Source organism: Acomys russatus, chromosome 18, assembly GCF_903995435.1.
Source record: "Acomys russatus chromosome 18, mAcoRus1.1, whole genome shotgun sequence".
Taxonomy (NCBI): domain Eukaryota; kingdom Metazoa; phylum Chordata; class Mammalia; order Rodentia; family Muridae; genus Acomys; species Acomys russatus.
The window spans coordinates 8,416,895-8,438,737 of NC_067154.1; the positions used below are offsets into that span (position 1 = coordinate 8,416,895).

General features: G+C 47.8%; 1 protein-coding gene across 1 annotated transcript in view; it reads right to left on the reverse strand.

Moving 5' to 3' along the window:
• Window positions 1–8,458: 8,458 nt before the first annotated feature.
• The window catches only part of Elp3 (elongator acetyltransferase complex subunit 3), a 60,200-nt gene continuing 46,815 nt past the window's right edge, over window positions 8,459–21,843 (reverse strand). The window contains exon 15 of the mRNA XM_051160725.1: window positions 8,459–8,565. Within this exon, the coding sequence (XP_051016682.1) occupies window positions 8,489–8,565 (77 nt within the window). The 3' untranslated portion in view covers window positions 8,459–8,488. The remainder of the gene's footprint in view (window positions 8,566–21,843) is intronic.

A 21,843-nucleotide genomic window follows, 5' to 3' on the forward strand; every position in this document is an offset into this window, starting at 1 on the left:
CAGGCATCTGCTCAGCTAGGAGGAGAAAGCCAACGGAATATAAAGCTAAAGTGAGAAGCCAGAGGAAAACCAGAGAAAATGCGAGCTTAGTAATTGGCCACCCACCTGGGGAGGGTGAAGTGGGAGCAGAGCAGAGATGTCTTGGAACTCTGGCATTGGGTGGTAAGAGGAAGTTAGGGCCATTAGCAGCAATGGGAGTCATGGAGGGCAGTAAGTTTGTGGGGGTGGAGGGAGCAGAGTTTAATTTTAGACGACTTTGTGGTGACAGTGGGACTCTACAGTAGAAATGTCAAGTGTGCAATTGGAAATGGGTGACTGGCATTCATGCTGTGGGGACAGAGCTGTCACTGACAGATGGACCATTCATCTCAGGGTGGCATCATCCAAGTAGCAAGGAAGGCAACCTCCTGGTGATGAGGAAGGGAGAGGGAGGGGGAGTTAGAAGAAATGGAAAAACAGGAAGCGGGGTATGGGGGTGGAGATAGAGGTAGAGGAAGAGAAAGGAGAGGCGGGGAAGAAGAACTGGGGAGGAGATGAGGGATGGAGGAAAAGGAAGCTGAGGGGTAGGAGAAGGGGGAAGGAGGAGAGGGGAAGGAAAAGAAAGACGAGGAAGGGGAAGGGAGGAGGGGGAAGATGTGGAAAAGGAGGCAGGGTGCTCATGAGTAACGAGAACTGAAAACTGAAACCAGAAGACAGACCTTGGGCTTTTAGCCATCAGGTTGCTATTGAGTTTTAAAGTCAGACAACTTTGGACATTTAAGGTAAATCTTCAAAGGCAAGCTGGCAACGTGGAGTAGGGTGCGGGGGCGGGGGGGACTGCACAGAGAGATGTGAAGGAAGCAGGCGGCCTCAGTCTACACCACCGTGGTGAAGCTTCACTTCTACGCCAGTGTGTCTGCATCCCACCACAGGAGAACGAGGCATTTCCCCAGGCCCCTCCACTCTTGCTGTCTCCCTCCAAGCTTTCTCAGAGTGCCCGGTAGGATCCAGAGCCAAGGGGAACAGGTGAGGGCCAGGGTGGGGCAGCTGCCACAGAGGGCTGGGGTCTTTTTCATCTGTGTCACTCTGTGGCCTGGCATGGCACACTCCTGTGCTGAGGTCTAGTAACCCAAACTCATGGCATTGCCCTCTGCTGGGACCTCCTCTCTGCATTTGCCCTTTGTTGCCCTGTTTTGTATCCCTTGGAGGCCCTGACCTCTCACATTGCTATATGACGTATTTAGCGCATGTGTTTTGGGACCTGTAAGCCACAGCACTGGCCCTCCCCACAGAGGTCTTCTGGTTTCTTCACTGAGTGTGCGCCTCTTCCGTTACGTATACTTTCTTGCTGTGGTCAGTTCTGGTAATACGTGAGTGGAGTCCATAAACCTTCATGGAGCAGGGATGTCATGTAGCTTTATCTGGAGGTGGCTAGCCTTGCTGGTTGCCTCCCAAAGCCTGAGAGAGACACAAACATCACCAGAGCCTCTGTGCTGTGGTTCCCATGCCTTCTAGGCTTGGCATAGGCTTAAGCATGAGTTAAAAACCAGGCCCGTTTTCAATTTAGTTAATACATTTCCTTGACCGTTTCAAAGCACACTAATGGATTCCTCTCAATTCTGGATGCGTGGTTTTGTTTCCAGGCACTTGAGATGCTCGGCTGGGCCTTGATCACTCCAGTAAGCAAACTGTTTCTCAGTGGTTTTTCTTAAGCCTTATAAATCAATATATCAGCATTCTAAATATGACCAAAATCTCGTTTTCTTAACAGCTGGGCATTGTTTATAGCTATCAAGATCTCTTAGACTTTTCAATTTAAAAGTCCAATCTGTGTTCATATTGATTAGGAATTTTAAATTAAAATCAGTGGATTTGTTGGGATGTTGGGGCTCAGAATCCCATACCTAAAGCACAATGTTCTGACAGGTTGAGAGAAAGGCCCCTGAAGTTGGTCTTCCCGGCCTAGCCCTCTCTCTCCTCAGAAGCAAGTTGGGGACACCAGAGTCATCATCCAAAGGCAGGTCATAACACCAGCACCCGTCCTTCCCCAGAGCGAGCCCAAGGCCTGTTTCTCTTATCACTTGATTTATTTTTGAAGGAGTCTGCCTATATCCAGGAAGGAGAATCACCACTCAGAGGCCAAGAAGAATCCTGTGGACAGGCTTACTGGGGCCCACCAGCCTCCTACCATAACATCACACGTCTGGTCTGATTACGTCTCTATACGGCTGTCCATCTTCCATAAAGTCTAAGTATAGACAGAAGCCTTCCTCAGTCTGAGTCTTTCTGTGTAAGTGTGCTGACCTGGTCAGGAGAAGGAAGCACGTGTCTGTCTCCCACTAATGACATATGCCGTGAACTTTGTGGTATGTGAGTATGCAGGTACACATCTGGGTGTACACACACATATGTGTGAGGTACATGTGGAAGTCTGAAGACAACTTTTACTATCCTCAGGAGATGTCCACCTTGCTTATTCAGCCAGGGTCTCTGGCTGCTCTGGAGCATGCCAAGTAAGCTAGTGTACTGGCTACCCCAGGTGTCTACCTGTCCTGTGCTTCCCATGCTGGTGTTAAAAGTGCACATCACCTCCACTCCTAGCCTCTGAATGTAGGGTCTGAGGCTCGAACTTGGGTCCTTACGCTTGCATGATAGGCACTTATAGACTGAGCCATTTCCCCAGCCTCTGAGGGGGCACTTCAAGCACCCATGCACAGATGAACTCTGTATTCTGTGGAAATCTCTGTGGTGCTGGAGTTTTTCTTCATTCATTATAAACTTTCTCAGGTCAAGAACCTCACCTACTGTACAATCCCAGGTGAAGAAGGAGTGGAGGTTTCAGCCCCTCTAGTTCCCAGAGAAAGAAATATCAAATTCCATCTGCACCTAAACCTGATTGCTACAACAACAAAAAACAAAACAAAAACTCAAAATAATTCCATTTATTTTCAACTTAAAGTAGAACCTGTTGTTGTTGTTGTTGTTATTATTATTATTATAACCTATTATTATTCATATGGATGTTAGTCACTGGATGGGCTGAGTGGATGGAAGGCACACAATCCCAGCCCAGGCCATGCTAGGTTCTTGACTTAACCTGCTGCCCCACCTTGTGTGCTCTGGGAGGGAGCAAATATGATGTATAGTCAGTTCCCGGAAATGTCCGTCACTGACCGAGAGAACACCGTCAGAGTCAGTTCTCTGACTAGCCAACTACTCACAGCCGAGTGCTCTCTGCCTCACCCTCTCCCCACCTTCTGCATTCAGCTCAAAGAATGCATGGCAGGGATTGTGCCAAGTGGGGCTTGGGCAGGGGGTACAGGGGAGCACTGGTAGGCCGACGTAAAATCCAGACCAACTCCTTTCTAACCCAACTGTGAGCCCCGACCCTTGTTGTCAATTCTGGAGCCACCATGGCTCACACGGGTGGGTTTACCCTGTAGGGCTGACAGTGCCAATCTGTTGCCTCCACACTTAACTCCTCAGTGACTAGTTTTGGGGTGTCAGGAAACTTGCCTACTGTTTTGAATGGTAGGTTCTCATACATAAGAGGGAGACAATTCCTACTGAGCAGACTCTGCTGCCTAACACACTTCCTTAGGCCCCCCCCACCCCATCTTGTTTTCATTTTTCAGGTAGATATGGGTGGGCGAGTAGTTTGCACACCAGGGTGTTCTTCCAGAAATGTTGATGGGGGTCCTGAAGATGAGAGTCCGGTAGTGTCCTGTTTGCCCTGGCGGTGGCTGCTAGTACTGTCAAATCTCTCTGGAGCTCAGTTTCCAATCATGCAGACAAGAGCGGGGCCTTGAGACAGGAGGACGGACGTCTCTTCAGGGCCTCAGCTGGTACGGACTACGCTTTCATGTAGCACCTTACCTCAGGGTGGGAGAGACAAGGTATGGTCACCTCTGACCTCAATAACAGACGTTCACGCTCCAGCGCCTCCAGCAAACAGGCGGCTTGACATTTTCTATGATGAGATTGCTCACAATCGAATATACTGCTACCGAGGAACACAAAAGGCCAAACTTTAGACAGGTCTCCCCCATGATCCGCCCAGGGGTGGCTCATGGGTGGGAAAGCGTGGTGACAGAGTCCCTGGGGGAGGGGACCATTCAGCTCCATGTTTAATGTCCAATTCTAGGTATTAGTGAGAATCTGAAGGATTTAAGATGCGTAAGACCTGTTTTCATAGACCACGGAACCCTGTCCCAGATTGTTTTATGTTGTGTTAACATCAGACTTAAGGCTGGGCAATTTACGAGCAGTGAAGGCCAAATGTCAGCAGTTGTCAATCCATAGGTTGTGACCCCTTTGGGGGCCGAACAACCCTTTCACAGGAGTCACCTAAGGCCATCGCAAAACCCAGATATTTATTTCAGTGATTCCTAGCAGTAGCAAAGCTAGTTATGAAGTGGCAACAAAAATAATTTTATGACGAGAGGCCACCACAAAACAAGAAACTATTAAAGGCTCCAGCATTAGGAGGGTGAACCACTGACCTATGTGTTTGTTTCTTTTTAGTGGTGCTGGGGAATCAAACCCAGGTCTTTAAATATGTGCTCTAGCACTGAGTCAGACCTTTTTGCCTAGAGGTTTCTTATGGCTCTGTGTGCCCCAGGTTAAAAGGCCTGCACCTGAGGGGCCGTCTTGTAGGGAGCACCTGTGTGAGTGGGAGCCAAGTGGCCTGTATCAGCAGGCCCTGTTCTGTGTGATAACCAACCCACTCCTGCCAGAATATTAATCCATCAGAAAGACAGCCCACACGACCAAGTCACCTCTCACAGGGCCCGTCTCGCGACACTGCTGTACCAGGGACCCTGTTTCCAAAGAGTGCCTTTGCGGGAGTACACACATGCATATTGCTGGTGTGCAGACCTCCTCCGTGGAGCAAGACCATGCATTACTCAAAGTGCAGAAGAGTGGGGTGGGTCCTGTCAGGGAATTTTCACATGCGTAATTCAGATTTCCCAAACAGACAAACCTCCCCTCTGATCTAACTGCTGACCGGGAATGCTAACCAGGTGACAACCAGGATGATGCTGACTTGCAGGGTGGAGACAGTGGGATGGGAAACGCACAGCAGCCCGCCCTCATTCACGTGCCAGGAAAGGCAACTCAGGAAGGAGCTCCCAGCAACTGAGCAAATATAAAACGTCTCAAAACGAAGCCTTCTGCAGCCCGCATCATGCGCAGTTCTCTTGTGTCCGTCCAGCCCTCTGCTCCTGCAGTGCGCTCAATAAAACTTGGTTTTTCCTTCTATTTTGGCTTACAAGGTAAATTCACTCACGACTACCGATCTTTTCCCCACAACAGAGGTGGCCAATCCACATCTGCTACATAGAAATACGTGTGCTCCAACCACAAAATGCTGTCACTGCCCTTAAGGGACTTCTCAGTGTGACACACTGGCTGGCTTCACAGTAGACACCTGGCAACTTGCCAGGCAGCCCTGGGAACGAGAGTTCCATTTTCAAATGCTTCTGTTGCTCCTCTAGTATCTTGGTGCACATGGATGACAGAGGTGGCGCCCAGGATGCGGGATGCACACGTAGAAACCACCTGGGGAACCTCAGTCCTTGCAGCAAAATGCTGGAGTCTAGTGCCACCTAAGGAGATGTGGGCCTGACAGTGTTCCCTGCTAAATATTAGCTACAACAGTCTTGCGCCTTGTCACATACGCATGGTTCTAAGAAGTTGGTGACAACGGGCCCATCTGACCCTCCTAAAAGCCCCTGGAGGGAGCCAAGTTGTTATTCTCATTGGGTTTTCCAGTTCTGGGTACCACAGTGGAGCTTCATCAGCGAGCTGCCTGTTCCCACAATGCCTGGCAGCTGTGACAGACACCATCATACCGACTCTCATGCTGTCCTGCAGCAGTGGCTGCTTATTTCCTGTTTACACACAGGAGACCGGAAGCTCCAAGACTAGAGAGGACTCACCCTGAGCTCTGCAGCTCTCCAGCAGTTTCCAGACCTGTCCAGCTCCTCCTATAACTCAGGCTTTCTGTGAGTCAAGGACTAAATTTGTTTCTAATTGGGTGGTAACTGAAAAAAAAAAAAAAAAGCTCTTGAACATCTTTGATGAAAATGTGTTTTTTTTTTTATAAGTACACTTTGTTCAGCAGGGGTGGGAAACAGAAAAAGTACTCACTTTCCCCCAAATTTATAAAACAACGAGCTGCACCAAGCATCGTGACAATGCGCTTTAGTGTATTTCGCTTTAAATTTCAGTATGCTTTTGATTCGGCTCCATTTTAAAAATGTGTGTGCACAGTGTGTGCATGCCATGGCGCATGTGTGGAGGTCAGAGGGCAACCTGGAGGAGTCGTTTCTCAGCTTCCCCTTTGTTGAGGTTTGGGCTTTTGGGTTTCAGCTGGGATGCAAACGCCAGGCTGGCTAACCGAGCTTCTGGCTGAACTGCCGTCTCTGCCTCCCAACAGCCGGAGTACTGGGATTACAGCTGAAAGATGCCACATGTGACTTTTTACATAGGTTCTGGGGCTACAGTTCAGATGCCAGGTTTGCACAAGTGCTTTTTACCCTCTTAGCCATTTCCTTAGTCCACAGTGTGCCTTAGGCCTAAGCTGAACTCAGGAGAGCCACCTGAGTGCCCTGAGGCCATGGTCAAGGTGTCCGGTGCAGATCAGAAACGAGTCACAGATTGGGGAGGTCTGAGCCAAGATGGCAGAAGCAAGCCAGCTGATCTTCCTCAAGAGGTGGCCTTGGCCTGAACAGCAGAGGTCTCTGAAAGGCTGGATAAGTCAAGGTGGCAGCAATGCCAAGTGCTACAAAGGCCAGGAACGCTGGCGGTCACAAGAAAGGCTGGGTCAGGAGCTGTGATACCTGGTAAAGCTTTGCATCTTCTGTGGGCTTGTGCAGCCTTGTGCCAAGGTGGGTGGAGGGGGACTTGGGAAGGGGCTGAGTTTTGGGGTTGAGCACCGAGGTCCATAAACAGGGAAGGGTAGGGTCTTGGCAGTTGTGTTTCAAATTCTTGCTCTAAGTGGCCATCTTTAAAAACAGTACTGTGCATGCGTGCTTGCCTTCCGGTGGCTTCTTTGGGTGTTTTGATTCATTCAGTGGGTGAGCAAGTGGAGGCCCAGCAACACACATGTGCCTGGGCATGCTGCACGTAGGGAGTCACAGCCCTCTGCTGGCCAACCGTGCACCAACTCTAGTTATGGAGTGTGAAAGCTGGGGTGTGCGCTTCATTAGCCTAATACTATACGAAGGAAATACATAACTCAGAAATAGCTAAATTCCCCAAACTACACTTTTGGAAAGTGGCTGGAGTGCCACAATGTGCCCCTGGGAAAGCTGCTGCTGCCTGCCTTCAGCAGTGCAGCGAAATGGCACTGGGAGAAACAGGCTGGGGAGTGGAACCTGCAAATCCCTGACAAATGCCATCACATTTACAGGGAAAGGAAAAAAGACTCCACGCGACTCTTTGTTTATGCTAAAGACTTTATTTTTCAGACTTTTCACAGAATCACTTTCACTAAACACTGCTGGAAATGAAATGACAGATGCCCAGGGGAGGCAGGCTCTCTCAGAGCCCAGGCTCCTCAGTGGACACGCTGGATGGTGAAGGAGCCCATGGAAAGCCCTCCGTCCCTCCGTGCAGGTCAGTCAGGCCTGCTTCCACACACTAGTCAAACTCCTACTGTCCCCATGCAGCACCGTCAACACTCACCTTACAGAATTAACATGCAGAGACACTTCTGAGGATGCACTAGTCTTGACCAGGGCCGAGAGGCTCTGGCCATGCACACTGGACCATTTCTGCTCAGGACAAGATGAATGAGTGGCACAGAGCTAGCCCAGTATGCTGGAGGTAGCTCACACTGCCCTCTAGGTGTTAGGGGTATGGGTGTATAGACATTCACAGATGTGAGACAGAGGCTTCCGTGATAGGCCAGGTCAGGGCAGACTCCTGACAGGATGGGCTGGTGAAGGCTGGCATCAAGCTTATAAACACAACCTACAACCCCAGTTCTTCTTTCCCCGAAAACAGCACATTTCAAGACATGAACAGAGGCACTGAGATTTTCAGTGCAAATCTCATTTTCTCAATTCCAGGGCGAACGCGCATGTAGTTAAAGGCTAGAGAATCACGTCTGACAGCTTTTCTGTGCTGCAGTCCGGCTTTCAGCTTTGGATATATAAATAATCTTCTCTCGAGGCTGCCCCTCAGATGACAATCACAAGTGATGATGGCCGAAGGAGTTGATTTGTTTTTGTCACAGTGTCTGAGCCCAAATGGGTCACCTGAGCCTTCATGCAGAATTTAGAAACTGGAAAAATCATTTAAGCCTCAAACCCAAAAGTGACTCCATGGGTACACAAAGAGGGTGACCTCTGTCAGCAGGGGCTAGCGCTGTGAGCTGGCGGCCACAGGGGGAGGGGGTGCAGGTCTACCTATTTGCTCAGCCTCTACTGGGTAGTCAAGAGACCCTACTTGCTGTCTTCTGCCAGAGAGGACGCTGCATGAAGGGACATTGGTGTGGCCATTATCTTAGCATCTTTACCATGTACGGGCCTTGCAATCGGTAGCCCATCTTTCGGTAGTAATTCCTTGTGCCGACCCCTGCAGAAAAAACAAAGTACCAGAGCTCTAGTCAGCTTCATTTTAGTAGTGCTCAGAAGTCAGCCATGGACCCCTCTTGCTGTGTGCCTCAGTCAGAATGCATTGATGTTCACACCAAATCGCGGTGTAGCACATTTGTCCTGCTTCTACTGTGTGGACTTCTGGCTGTATGCACACACGGGCTCTGCTGTGTGGGAGAAATGGCCTTTTGGAACTGCTAACACAGGACCAGGGTATATAGCATGCACATTTACGTGGGCACAACAGATGTGCTCGGACCGTGTTTCAGGGTCTGCATGGCCTGGGTCATTCGGCCCTGCTGCAGGAAATGAGTGCACAGCTAACCATGGCTGCTAGCTGAGGTGCTTTCATCCGCTGTCGCTAGGGAAGTGGATTTGATGGAATGGCCCTGGCCCACAGGAACACATGGTTTGTGAGGAGAAAGGCTGCTTTTCCAAACATGTCTACAGTTCTCCATGGAAGCCAGCTTGATATCCTCCAAGTTAACTCAGCTCTGGCACTACTGAGTTACAGCAGATGACGTGGAGTAAGCGCCCAGCCCTACAGGCTGCCTCAGCCTTAGACATCACCACAGGCTGCCTCAGCCTTAGACATCAGTAGCTAAGTACTCCATCTTTACCCAGACACTGGGGAGCAGAACTCCCCACGTTGTTTCTACCTACTTCAGAATGTTTCCAGCGTTAGAGGACAGCTAAGGCCCATGTGCATGATGGAGATGCAGAAGTGCACCTGCGGGTGGCAGCTGTCAGGATGGACGCGGGACAACACTGCCTTGCACACTTTGCTTGTCATGTTGTTAGTTCGACTTCTGTCCAACATGGGCTTGGGGTGGGACAAGGGAACGATGGACACACGAATAATGGACACAGGCAGCTCAGATCCTGTGATAACAGGAAGGCTCAGACCCCAAAGGGACAATCTGTCCCAAGTTCTAAGTCTCTAGGCATACCCTATAAGCCAGCAGACATCCACTTTAGTCAAAAGAGAAATGTTATGCCCAACCAGTGACATAATATTCCAACAAGTCAAGATAAGAGAGAGGTCTAATCTCTCAGTTATAGGCGGATATATTCACAAGGGAATATAATATAGCAGTGAACAAAGCAACCATGATTTGTATCCATGTGGAGCAGAACCCTGCAGACGGAGCCAGACCTAAAACATTGCATTTACACAAAATTCAGACTCCATAATTTAGTCAGGTAATGGCTGCATTTGAAAGATGGTAAGCGGTCAGGGCTCCATGGGGCTGAGAAAGCTGCTACTGAGCCAGGCAGTGATTACAGAGGGTCACATGCTTGCTAATGAAGCCGCCTTCTTGGCACTTCACTTTACTACACGTATGTCACATCTCCTGACAAAACCTCAAGGGGCACAGCCATTTAATACATACTTGAGAGTGTTTCCAGAGTCCAAACTGTATGAAGGATTCAGGAGACCAAGGCAGAGTGGGGAGGAGAGGAGGAGGCTGAGAAGCCAGGCCCAGGACAACCCAGGGTGTCACCTCTGCCAGCTCCCTCTAGAACCGCATTCACCAGAAACTGAACAGTAAATTCTATGCTTGACTCACTCTCACTAGACAAAAGGCCTTGTTATAGGTGGCAATGACTTTTGGTGACAGCCAGAGCAGGTAAGACCTATGCAGGAAGCCACAGTGCAGTGTTCTTCCTTGTGACCCGCCTGAGTGTGTGAGGCCAACAAGAGATAATTCCCACTGGTCAAGCCATCATAAAAAACCTGAATTCAGAGTCTAGGATCACTAATGGCAGGTCCTAAAGCTCGAACTCCTGTCTGAAATATAATACAAGGTCTTTTACTTTGGCTTTAGCTCCTACCTATATGGACCTTATGATATTTGGTCAGGCTGACCCCACCAATCTACCATGCTGCTACCAGCCACCCCTACATAGCCCTTGCTCACTTGCTCTCCAGTCCCAGCTCAGGTCCTGGAGATCCTGGGGGTTTAGCCAGAGGCTAGCCCCCAGTTATTAGGATTAACCCCTCTCCCGCTGGCTACCAGTATAGACTTTAGTCACAGTGACAATGTTTCAGTATTGAATGCCCTATTCCACTGTGTCTCTGCTTCCCCTCCTGCAGTGTCAGGTCTTTAAGCCAACGGCTTCTGTCACTGGGGTTATTACAGTGACTAGCACATAATCAGGATGTAGTAAATGTCTGGGGACCTATTACACGCTCGTTATTTTCATGTTATGTACACGTAGAGAGAGATGCTTCTGCAGGATGCACTGTAGAAAATGAGAACTGACTCGGCACTGTGAGCCAGACAGTGGGAGGATGGCACACAGAAGGTGGGAGGGGCAAGCCTTTGGAACCTTATGGATCCCCACCTTGCTGGCTGAGACGTGCCATTTCCCATGACCCTGTTTATGCTGTAAGGGTCTAAAGCATCCAGAAGTGGAGGCACAGATCTACTGACCCTGCAAGCCACCATGCAGCTGCCACAGAGGCTGACTCACCCCTGGGGCTTCGCTCCTTACTTTCTGTTTGGGGGTGTCCCAAATGATCCTTTCAGATCTACTTAGGTTCAGGCCCCAGACACACGAATTCTGCTTGTTTGCATGCTTCCTGTCAAAGTAAGATGGCAGCTTAGTTAAGATGTGTAGTTGGCCAAAGTGTTTTCATATAATCCAGGCCTAGCTAATCCCGGATAAGCAGAAGGTGAGTGATGAAGAGAGCCCAGAGTCGCCAGGTGTGTGGTTATGACATGAGCTTTCCTGGAGCTTATGGGAACATTTCTCAGCAATGACTCCTGTTCCTGGAGCCTCTACTGCATACAGAACTGGGTGCTTGAGACCAGGTTGGGAGACACATTGGGCATCACTAGGGCTCTCTCCGGCCAGCTTAGCTTTGTTTCCAGGAACACACAGAAGCCCCAGACAGTTCCTGGGTCTCTGAGAAGCTTAGAGTGAGTGCTGTGGAGAGTCTGGCCTCTGTCTGGTCCAAACTCCAATGTCTTCTCCCTGCATTTCTTATGCATCTTGATACCTGAAGTTAAGACGTGCCCATTTCTCCAGTCTGCAGGACAAACTGGCACAGTATTATGCTTGCCCTGGGACAGCTGGAAAGAGAAATGTGGCATTACCTGGCTGGGTGAAGGCCCTGCTGCCTCCTTTCTGCCTCTGTGGGGCTCTGGCAAAATCTTCTGTCACGGTAACTTTCCCCGTGTTAGTCAGCCAGAAGAAAGCAATTACCCTTTGGAGCTGACGTCAGTGGCCTCCTGGACCGTGCTGACGTGCTAGGCTGTCCTGGGCCCAGATCAGCCTGACTACGGCTGCCTCTCCCTGGCAGAAGAAACACACAGCTGTGCAAGTGGCTGTGTAAGTGGGAGTTCTCCACTCCATTGCTTGCATGGGTTGCTGCCAAATCCCCAGGCTGGGAATGAGCAGGATTCAAGTGCTCTCGGCTGTAGGCTTTGGGGTGCTCACCAAGAGCTCCAGTTAATCATAGTGGTATAGGAGGTGGGGAGAGCCACAGCCGAAAGTCTACCTTTGTTTATCCTCAGGGTTACTTAGTCCAGTCAGAACTTACCCATGTGGGTGGAGTGAAAATTTTTATGTTTACTATTTTGCCAGCTATGACAATGCCAAAATGAGGCAAGAGGAAAAAGACCACCATAAAACTGTCTTTAGCAACAGTCTCAGATGTGGCTCTAGTGACCAGGCTCTGTGTTATCTCCTTGACCTCCACTTCAGCCCTAGGTCTTTTGAGAGAAGGAAAATGTGTTTGCACTGACTTAATTGTGCACACTACAAGCAGTTATGAAAATGGCTTCTGCTGTCTTCTTTCAAGGGAATGCTGACCCTGGCAAAGTGGAAATTAAAGGGAGTGTGTGTGCCTCGCTCCATATGGTAAGAGGCTACTCAGCATGTAGTGGGGAAGCCCCTGCCCTACAGACAGATGACCTCCAAGTCTGGCTGCCAGGAGCCACCGGCCTCCTAGGGCACCTGCAGCCTGGAAACCAGCAGTGACTGCATCTTAGGTCCCTTTTCTCTGCTGAATGTGCTTAGTCTCTCAGGCTCTGAGGTGGAGAGAAGCCCCCTGTTTTCTGATCCCTTCTCCCAGCTAGGTTAGCACCACTGAGCTTAAGACACAGCTCTGCCTGCTCTAAGGAGAAAGAAGGACATTGCTCAAGATTCCTTGTTAACTGGCCCAACCGCTGGCTATGGGAGGGAGGCTAATTACAGGTTGCATAATGAGGTCTAGAAAAGGGTGTGTGTGTGTGTGTGTGTGTGTGTGTGTGTGTGTGCGCGCGCGTGTGTGTGTGCGCGTGTGTGTATAGACTAAAACAATTAACTAAGACACAAATGGAACATATCCAGTTGCTTAAGTTCTATGCTACTGAGGGCTGGGAAGATAGTTGAGTGGGTAAAAGCACAAGCAAGGGCAGCCATGTTAAAAGCTGGGTGTGGCTGTGCATGTGTTTTGGGGATGGAGAAGGGGCTAGGACTGGCTGGAAGCCTCACTCTAGGCTCAGTGATAAATCACGAACTGGAAATTTTTGTGACTTTAATTTCACTGAGAGTAAAGAACAACATGACACTTCAGTACAGAGAGGGGGAGGAGTGACGCCTGCTCAGTACCTGTGCACCAATGATGGAACCAGCACAGTGCTGACACACCAGGCTGTCTGAGACCTGGCAGGGCGGAGGAGGGATTTTCTCGATGGACCATAACTCAGCTCACATGAAAAAGAGGAAGAACTGCCCTTTGGACCCAGGCACCTCCACCTCTGCCATGCCCATACACACGTGCTCCCTTCCACCCCCACCCCCACCCTTCTGTGATAACACAGGGAGGACTCTGCTTGTCACGACCACCCCAACCTTCTGGATCTGTGTCCAGGTCTCAAGGTCTGTGGTGTGACAAATCACTGGAGAAACTGAGAAACAGCCACGTTTCATTTCAACACAAGGCTTGGAAAGACTGAGTAAATCTCAAGGAAGGCAGGGTGATACTGGCAGCAACAAGCGCTGTCAGCAGACTGCACCTAACCCAGGGAGAGCTACAGGAGAAGACCCGACAAACTGTGCTCCTCACCATGAAAGCGAGGGACAACTCAGAGTACGGCAGGAAGAACAAGAAGGAGGGGAAAGATGGAAAGCGGCGTTTAACGAGGGTGGAAGGGCAGCAGATTCGTGCCTGGATAGAGAAGATAACTGGGCTCCATTACCACGGACATATGGTCAGCTGAGGACAGTGAAAACATGTGGGAACATTTTAGATGCTTCAAACCCAAAGCTGTCAAAGTCTTATGGCCAATAATGATGAGGTGGGAGGTGGGGTGCTTGTACTGACCTGGGCACCTCCTGTGCAGGAGGGCAGCACGGTCAGGAGCCACGGATGGACAGAGCTTCCTCATGGACTCAAGGGGTCAGGGAACAGGGGCTAGAATTTGGAGCCTGGGCAAGATGGAGACGCAGCAGAAGAGCTGTATGTGAGTGTGCACAGAAGTGCACTCCTCAGCTGGGGAGTGAGTGCAGCAGGGTCACCACATGACCTAGGCTAACCAGCACTCTCAGAGGCTGGGAAAGGGGGAGCAGAACTCCCCGCTGGAGGCGGCTAACTAACCCAGCTACTTTTTAAAGTAGCATGAGAGGAAATTCTGTGTAAAGTGCTGGGCAATCACCAAAGACGGTCAAGTACACCCCGAACTACGACAACAGGGGGAGAGGCAGCGGGCTGCGGGCACCCCAGGTGGAAGGCTGCAGAAGAGCTGTGCTGAATCTAAGTATGTCTGCAGTCAGCTGGAACTCATAAAACAGGGCAGGACAGAGCTGAAAAGATACAGGAACCCAGAGCAGGATGAAGGCCGGGTGTGTCAGGGCACTTGAGAGGCAGAGGAGGCAGATCACTGTGAGCTTTAGGCCAGCTACTGCTACATATACATAGTGAGACCTTGACTGAGGAAAGGAAGAAAGAAAGACACAAACAACCAAACCAAGCCAAACAAACAAACAAAAAAAAAACCCCAACCAAAGAAAGAAAGTAGGAGGAGGGCACTGTCGGGCCGTAGATCAGACAGCAGAATCAGCAGCGTGGAGGTTCCATCAGAAGAAGACATCGATGGAGAAACAGTACATGTTGGGGAAAGGGCATGACACTCAGTGGACAAGTAAATAGGTCTAAACTATAAACTACGTGCAACTGCAGCCTTTAAAAAGGAGGGAGAGAGTACTGGAAGCTAACACTAGTCAGAGGGTGAAAGTCATTGAGAGCCAATTAGAAACAAACAAACAAGCACAGCACACTAACTGAAGAAGCAAAGGTGAAGTGGGAAAGCCCTTCCTGGGAAACAACATGGTAAACCAGACAGGAATAAACACCAATAGGATACACAACCAACCAAACATAGCGCGGCCTGGAAGACGCGCTGGAAGACCTGTGCTGTACAGCACTGACAGCCAGACATGGAGAGCTGGCACAGAAGGAGCCCAGCCGAGTGCCACAACTCCACCCCACCAGGAACCTCTTTACATCCAAACTCCCAGTGAGACTGCATTGAACCATGGGATACCTTTCCATAGAAAGGACCCTACATTCTCAGCAGCAAGGCACAAACCACAGCACACGCTGACAAACCACTGAAAAGCCGACCAAGTGCAGCTGGGTGAAAAAACACACAACGTAATTCCACCTGCTCAAAACTAACATCAAGAACACTAAACTATACCGAGAAGGGAGGCATAATTAGTTGGCAAAAGAAGGAGAAATATCAAGAAAGTCAGGACACCAGGAGGAAGCTCAGAAGGGAGGAACCTGTGCTGGGGAGGGACCAGCAGAGGCTCTTCTTGGATGTGGCTGATCTTCATCTGCATGGGGTCATTTGCAGCTCGGCTCGCCCAAATGCTTATGTCAAGATTTCATCCCCAGAGCAACAGCATAGGAGGTGATTAAGTTGTGGGGTGGAAATCCCATGAATGGAATTTGGGACTTTACAGAGGATTTGAGGGAGTCTGTTTGTTTTTCTGCCCTTCATGAAGGGCAGACACACAGGTGTCCCCTCAGATGGACGAGCTGCCTCGAGGCCCTAGGTTATCAACAGAGCTTGGTCTTGAGCTCTGCACTTCTAGACCTGCAGTAAATAAAACTCTCCTGCTCCTTGAGTCTCAGGGATCTGTTACAGCAGTCTGGCAGACTGAGTCACACAGGCGTGTCCCAACAATTCACAGTGCAGTATGAACAGGCTTCCCTCTCTATCTGTTACAGTTTACAGAAAAGGGAAATTAAAAAGGGGACAGTTTCAACTACACAAATGCTTACTCCAATGTGAAAAAAATCAACCAATCTTTCACACGGATGGAAACACACAGGAACTCAGGCTGGGATTCTAACAGGAAAAAGACAAGGGACGGAAGTGTAAGGGAGCAGGGGAAGAAGAAGAGCTGGGCGCTCAAATGAGCGAGTGTTTACATGCAGATACTCTCTGCAAGGAAAGAACAGCTTGGTAAGTGATTTAGACATTTTTATGGTGACAAGGAAAGGATTAGAAATCTGGAGGTGTATTCCTGCTCACTGACATTTCTTTTCTTGGGGTACAAGGCTGCCCTTTATCATTAGCAATGCTAACTGGATTGAATAAAGATTGAGCCCATATCATCATCCTCCCACAGCCAACCTGAAATGAGAAGGACAAAATATGCTAATCCTTCCCTTGAAGCTAAAATCGGAGTTTTAAAAATTAGATATAACAGGTGAGATGACTTATGTCACTTAATAAAAAAATCAGCAAAAAGAAAAATAAAAAATTCAGCAAAACAGACAAATTAAAAGAAACTGTTTTAATTACTTTCGGTTTAATTAATCAGCTACTTCATGAGGGTTTGATATATGCTGCAGTGCTAACACAGGGAAATATATTCATTAGTTTCACTCATTTACTACTGAAATGAGACTTTATTGCATCTCATTGATCTAAAAGGATGGCAATATTTCACTCAAAACCACAATGACATGGAAGCAGGGGAAAGGCTTTTATTCTCAACATCTGAAAAGGAACCAATTAACTCAATGACCCGAAATCTTTCAGACAATCTTTCTCTTGTTCTCTCCTATGAGAGAGAGAGAGAGAGAGAGAGAGAGAGAGAGAGAGAGAGAGAGACAGAGACACAGACACAGAGAGAGAGAGACTGACTGACTTACTAAACTAACAAAGGTTAGCCACATAAACCCGAGCTCCTCAAGGTAGCTAGTTATGGCCAGTCATTAATCTCCTGTTCTCCACCTGAGAGAGGAGCCTGCAGGGACTCTGCTAGCCTGAATGGTCTCTGCACATTGCAAGGGCTCTTTGAAGATTACACAATAAAAGGGACAAAGCCCCAAAGCAGGTAGATTAGAAATTCTATTTAGATTTCCCATATCCCAGTATATTTCATGGTGATGTCCAAGCAGCCGATGTTGCCAGGCATCCTCCAAGCTCTTCTTAAGAGTCTGGCACACGTCATCAGATTTGAAAGCGCAGTGGCTCTCGCCACTAGTGTAGATGTACGACATGGCTCCTGCCACTCGCACTACCTTCTCTAGTCTCAGACCATGAGCCTATCTCCAAGAAACCAAAGACTAGGAGAAGCTGCCTGGAGCAAATCGGCTCTCTTCTGCTGGCATTTTTGACAGACTTTAAATGGTAGAGCAGGAGGGTGGTGGTCTGATTGAAAATGGCCTGCAAAGGCTCATAAGAAGTGGGAAGAATCCTGCCTCTAAACATAAAATAATAAAGCCTTATTAAATTAAATGGGTTAAGGCAATGCCAAATGTTTATACAGAAAAGACCCAATACTGTTCCTAGGAGAGTAGGCGAGGAGCTAAGATTGTAATAAGCATTAAAATAGAGGAAAGTAAGGCAGTCTCTTTTTTTTTCTTTTCTTTTTTTTTTAAGGCAGTCTCTTAGAGAAGGCTTGCTTCCCCAGCAAGACGCTTGAGAAGCTCGCCCTTTACGATAAAAACAGGCAGCCGCTGAGCTCAAAGCTCCCAGACCTTTTAGGGATATTAGCACAGACCACACACGGTGCAACTCATTCCTCCTTCTAAGTGGAAAACATACAACCATCACTGCCCAAATCCACAAATCAGGAGGTACAGGAGTGCAGAGACGGGAGCAAGGTTAGCCTTTGGACGGTAAAGTAGACATTCCTGAAACACAAGAAGGCTCAAAGGTAAGTGCCAAAGCACAGTTCTTCTCCTGTGTCAAGCCATCACAGGCGCTGCTACTGCTTCTGCTGGGGAAATGCCCCCAAGACTCAGAAGCCTACCAGATCCAAATGGTGGCCTACTGAGAAACGCTGAGAAACGCTGCATTAAGGATGTCATGTGATGCTTACTGTGAAATGGTTTACTGCAAAATGCTACAAACTGGTACCTGATTCATCTACAAGGGACACATGTCAATCCAGGAAATAAATACTCCTGAGGTGAGCTAGGCAACAATGCCTCTGCAGCTGAACTACAACAGACACCAATTAGCAAACATGCAGTCAATTTGTTATCGAGCTAAATAGCATTCTATGCCATCAACGCCAGTCTGATTAATAATGATGCTGGATTTACTAGGGGACTTGTAGTGGTGCAATACTTTATGCTGTATCTATTGTCTTTAAAAGCAAGATGATGGTAATGATAAAAACAATCTCATTGGAACACACATGAAAAAAGCAACATGTATGATCACTGCTAGAACACCAAAGGGAAGAAGACAAATGGAATTTAGGAAACGTGCATTTAATTAGGGGATGCTGAGAAGTAATTTACTTAAAAGAGAATTATATGAAGGGGAAAGGAGAGAGCACAAAAGAGGAAACACTTTCTCTTCCTTTCTGCGAAGTTCTGTATTAACACAAACTGGTTTGCATTTGGCAGGCTTCCTGACCCATTAGCAAATAGTCCGCCATAATAAAGAGACACTCTTCTGGGGACTCTGGGACGATTATGAGTCCATTATCAGCCAGAACTGGCTACAAATGGACCCTGCTTTTCAACTAGATTATAATGTAGAGAATAAAATAACCTCGAACCAAAATGGAGAGAGCTGTGTAGGAGCCTGGGATACAGGGAGGTCTCTAAGGTTCAGGAAGTAAATCTCAGTTTCTGCCCCCATAGGACGTTATTAATCAGAGGCTCTGGGGTACAAAACCGTTAGTTTCTGTTCTAGGAAGCCATATTGGATTATATAAAGCACAGACACATTGATTTTTGACTCCTGTGGACAGTAGTCACAGTTGTAGGCCACATGACTTTAAGTAACATGATTAAGAATGACCTCATTAAAAAAAAAAAAAAAGAATGACCTCATATCCACAGTGACTATTTTGCTCACCCTGTATTTTAAAACTTCCCCTCTCCTCATCAATGACACTGTAATAGATTTAAACAAAATGGTAACCAGGCTCTGACTTGAAAGACTTCTGACATCAACCATTCAGACCTTTTCTCGTCTCTCCCCATCATTGTGTGATCTATCAAGCTTGTACAGCTCTTGGCCAATGGCCATATTAATTTTCTACTTGAAAGAACACAAATAGAATACTGCTTATGACGAAGGTAGTCAGGGAGCTTGGGGAATAGCTGTCTATCTTACCGCATAGCAATTAGCTTGGCAAACTGAAACAGTAACATGATTAAATCTGATACCTAGCCAAAACTGCTAAAAATTCCTCATTCTGTTGAAGATGTTAAATGGCCTTTTAAACAGTGGCTACTACTGATGGTTTTATTTGCCCTTGTAGAAATAGTATGGGCATTGTGACATCAGAATCCTGGTTTCCATGGTGATTATTAGTGATGGCATTTTGAAGATTGTAGTTAGTTTGCACAGCAGAGGTCTTTGCACCTTACACCATACATGAAAGAATGAGACAAACTGATTCTTGATGTTAGAAGGCCAGACTGCTGATCAGCATGTAGGCAAACACCACATTTTAAAAGTAAATACAATTTGTTTATCTTAGCTAGCCGGGCACCCACAGGTAAACAGCTAAGAAGCTGATGCCCTCAAACACAGCTGGGACTAATTGCTTTGCAATTCAGTAGCTGCTGAAAGCTAGCAGCTACCTACCTATCCATTATTCTATAAACCAGTCGTACTTAGAACATTGATTTGCCTGTTTTTTTACATGCAGAAGGAAGCAATTCATCCTAGTGGGGAAATGGCATGGCGTCTAAGGAGGAAGTAGTCTCACTGTCCCTTGCAGATGGGTCAATGGTGGAGACCCAGTTTCCTGCCCATCTGAGTTTGTTCCTAGAAGGGAACTCAACATCACACCTCTTCCTTTGAGACAGGAGTCTCAGTATGTAGCCCATGATGGCCTTGAACTCACAGCAATCCTCCTGTCTCAGGTGCCCAAGTATGGGATTATAGATACTTCTATTGTTCCCCTCAACACACCTAGTGATTTTGATGGTGATGAAACAATATTTATTTTTTGCTTTTAAATAATTTTCACAGTTAAAGTTGACAGTTAACTTTAAAACTGTTTACTAAGACAATTTTATACTTTAAAAAAAGTAAGTGAACTTGAATGCCTCTTAGTACTTCATCTGACTGATTGCTTAAATGTTTTAATTTTTTTCTAGCTGCACATGATGTGCACTTTATAATAAATACATGGAGATAACAGAGGAAAGCCATGTTTTTAAATAGGGAAAACGAGAATATACAGAACCCCTCTGACTAGTGACTTATGTCAAACCTTCGGTGAAGTTAATCACACTGTCTAGAGGGATCATAAATCTAAGTACCAGAGAAACCTGCTGCCAAGATGAAGGAAAGTCACAATGAATCAGAGCAGAAATTTCAAAGCCCTACATAAATGCGCTGCTCTTACAGCCAGGCCAACAAAGAAATGATAAATGACCCTTGTCTGTCCTCATGCCGAGACAAAAAGCCAAGGCACATACCACAGGGTGTGACTTAGAAAAAAAGCCATGGGCCCACAGAGAGCACAGCATTATGAGCTGAGAACACCATCAAAGAAAACAGAGTAATGTCGGCTGTGACCAAAGTATGTATCCGAAACCCATGGCTGGGACCAACTGCCTGCGGGAACTTTAGCATCAGGCAAGCCTGAGACTGAGAATGGGATCCACGATCAAAGAAGTTATCAGAGAAGAGGCTGGTGAAGCGTAGTCAGTAAAACCTCAGTGGCCCTGCTGAGAACTGAGAGGCCAGAGGAGAGCCGCCAAAGATAACTGCATGGACCGGGTTTTAATAAAGAACTCATTAGATCACAAGGAGAGTGGCCAGCAAGGCAGGAATGGAACCCAGGCTCCCTGCACACTCCTATTAGCCATGTCTTTTCTATGCTACACCTAAGGGTGTTGTTCAGAAAACGCAGCCCATGAACAGCAGTACTGTGTGTCATTAGAGTTTTGTTTTAAAGATCGTGGTACAAGGAGCCACTGTTTTGACTTTTTACAAATGTCAATTAAAACACACATGTGAGCCATGTGAGCATGAGCACTTGTGTACACACACACACACACACACACACACACACACACACACACACACACACCCCCCACAGTAGCAGCAGTATCACCACCACCACACTCAAAAACCAAGTCCAAAGTGAACAAATGGAAGGAAAAAGCAGCGTCAACACACAGCACAACAGTAAATACTTGCTGTTCCCTAAGTTCTGAACAACAAATCTCCTGACCAGTGACACACTGCTAAGTCAGAGAGCCACCTGCCACATAGCAGAGGCGTTCAAACAGAAGTCAAGGAGTCTACATGTGGGTTTCCCATGTGGGGCTCCCAGACCAGAGGGCAGGAAACAGTGCTCACCAACTTTTCTCCCGCAGAACTCACTTTAGTTCCAAGAAGCCCTTTCGGGCTGTTCTTATAGAAACCCTGACAGGCTTTAGAGCTCTCTGCAGGGGCCAGGGGAGGAGACCTGGCACTGCAGCTGAGAGAAAGGCCTCTTGCCTGCTTCTCTAAGCAAGTCACTTCTTGTTCTTTTAGAAATTCACCATGCAGATGACATGAAATTGAGCTATCATCTAGACTATGATATAAAGCTGGTGAGGAGAGAGGCCGACTCCCAGGCAGAAAGACATCCTGCTCGGAAAAAGACAGAGTGAGGCTCTTATGTGCAATCGGCTTTGACCTCAGACAAGCCAGGGGTCCTGGGTGGATACTTCCGAGGGAAATCGGATGTCAGGAAGGCAATGAGGGAAAGTGGAAACTTGATTAGGTTCTCAAAGACACCAGGAAATCACTTGTCTCAGTGCTATCTGGGAATGTAG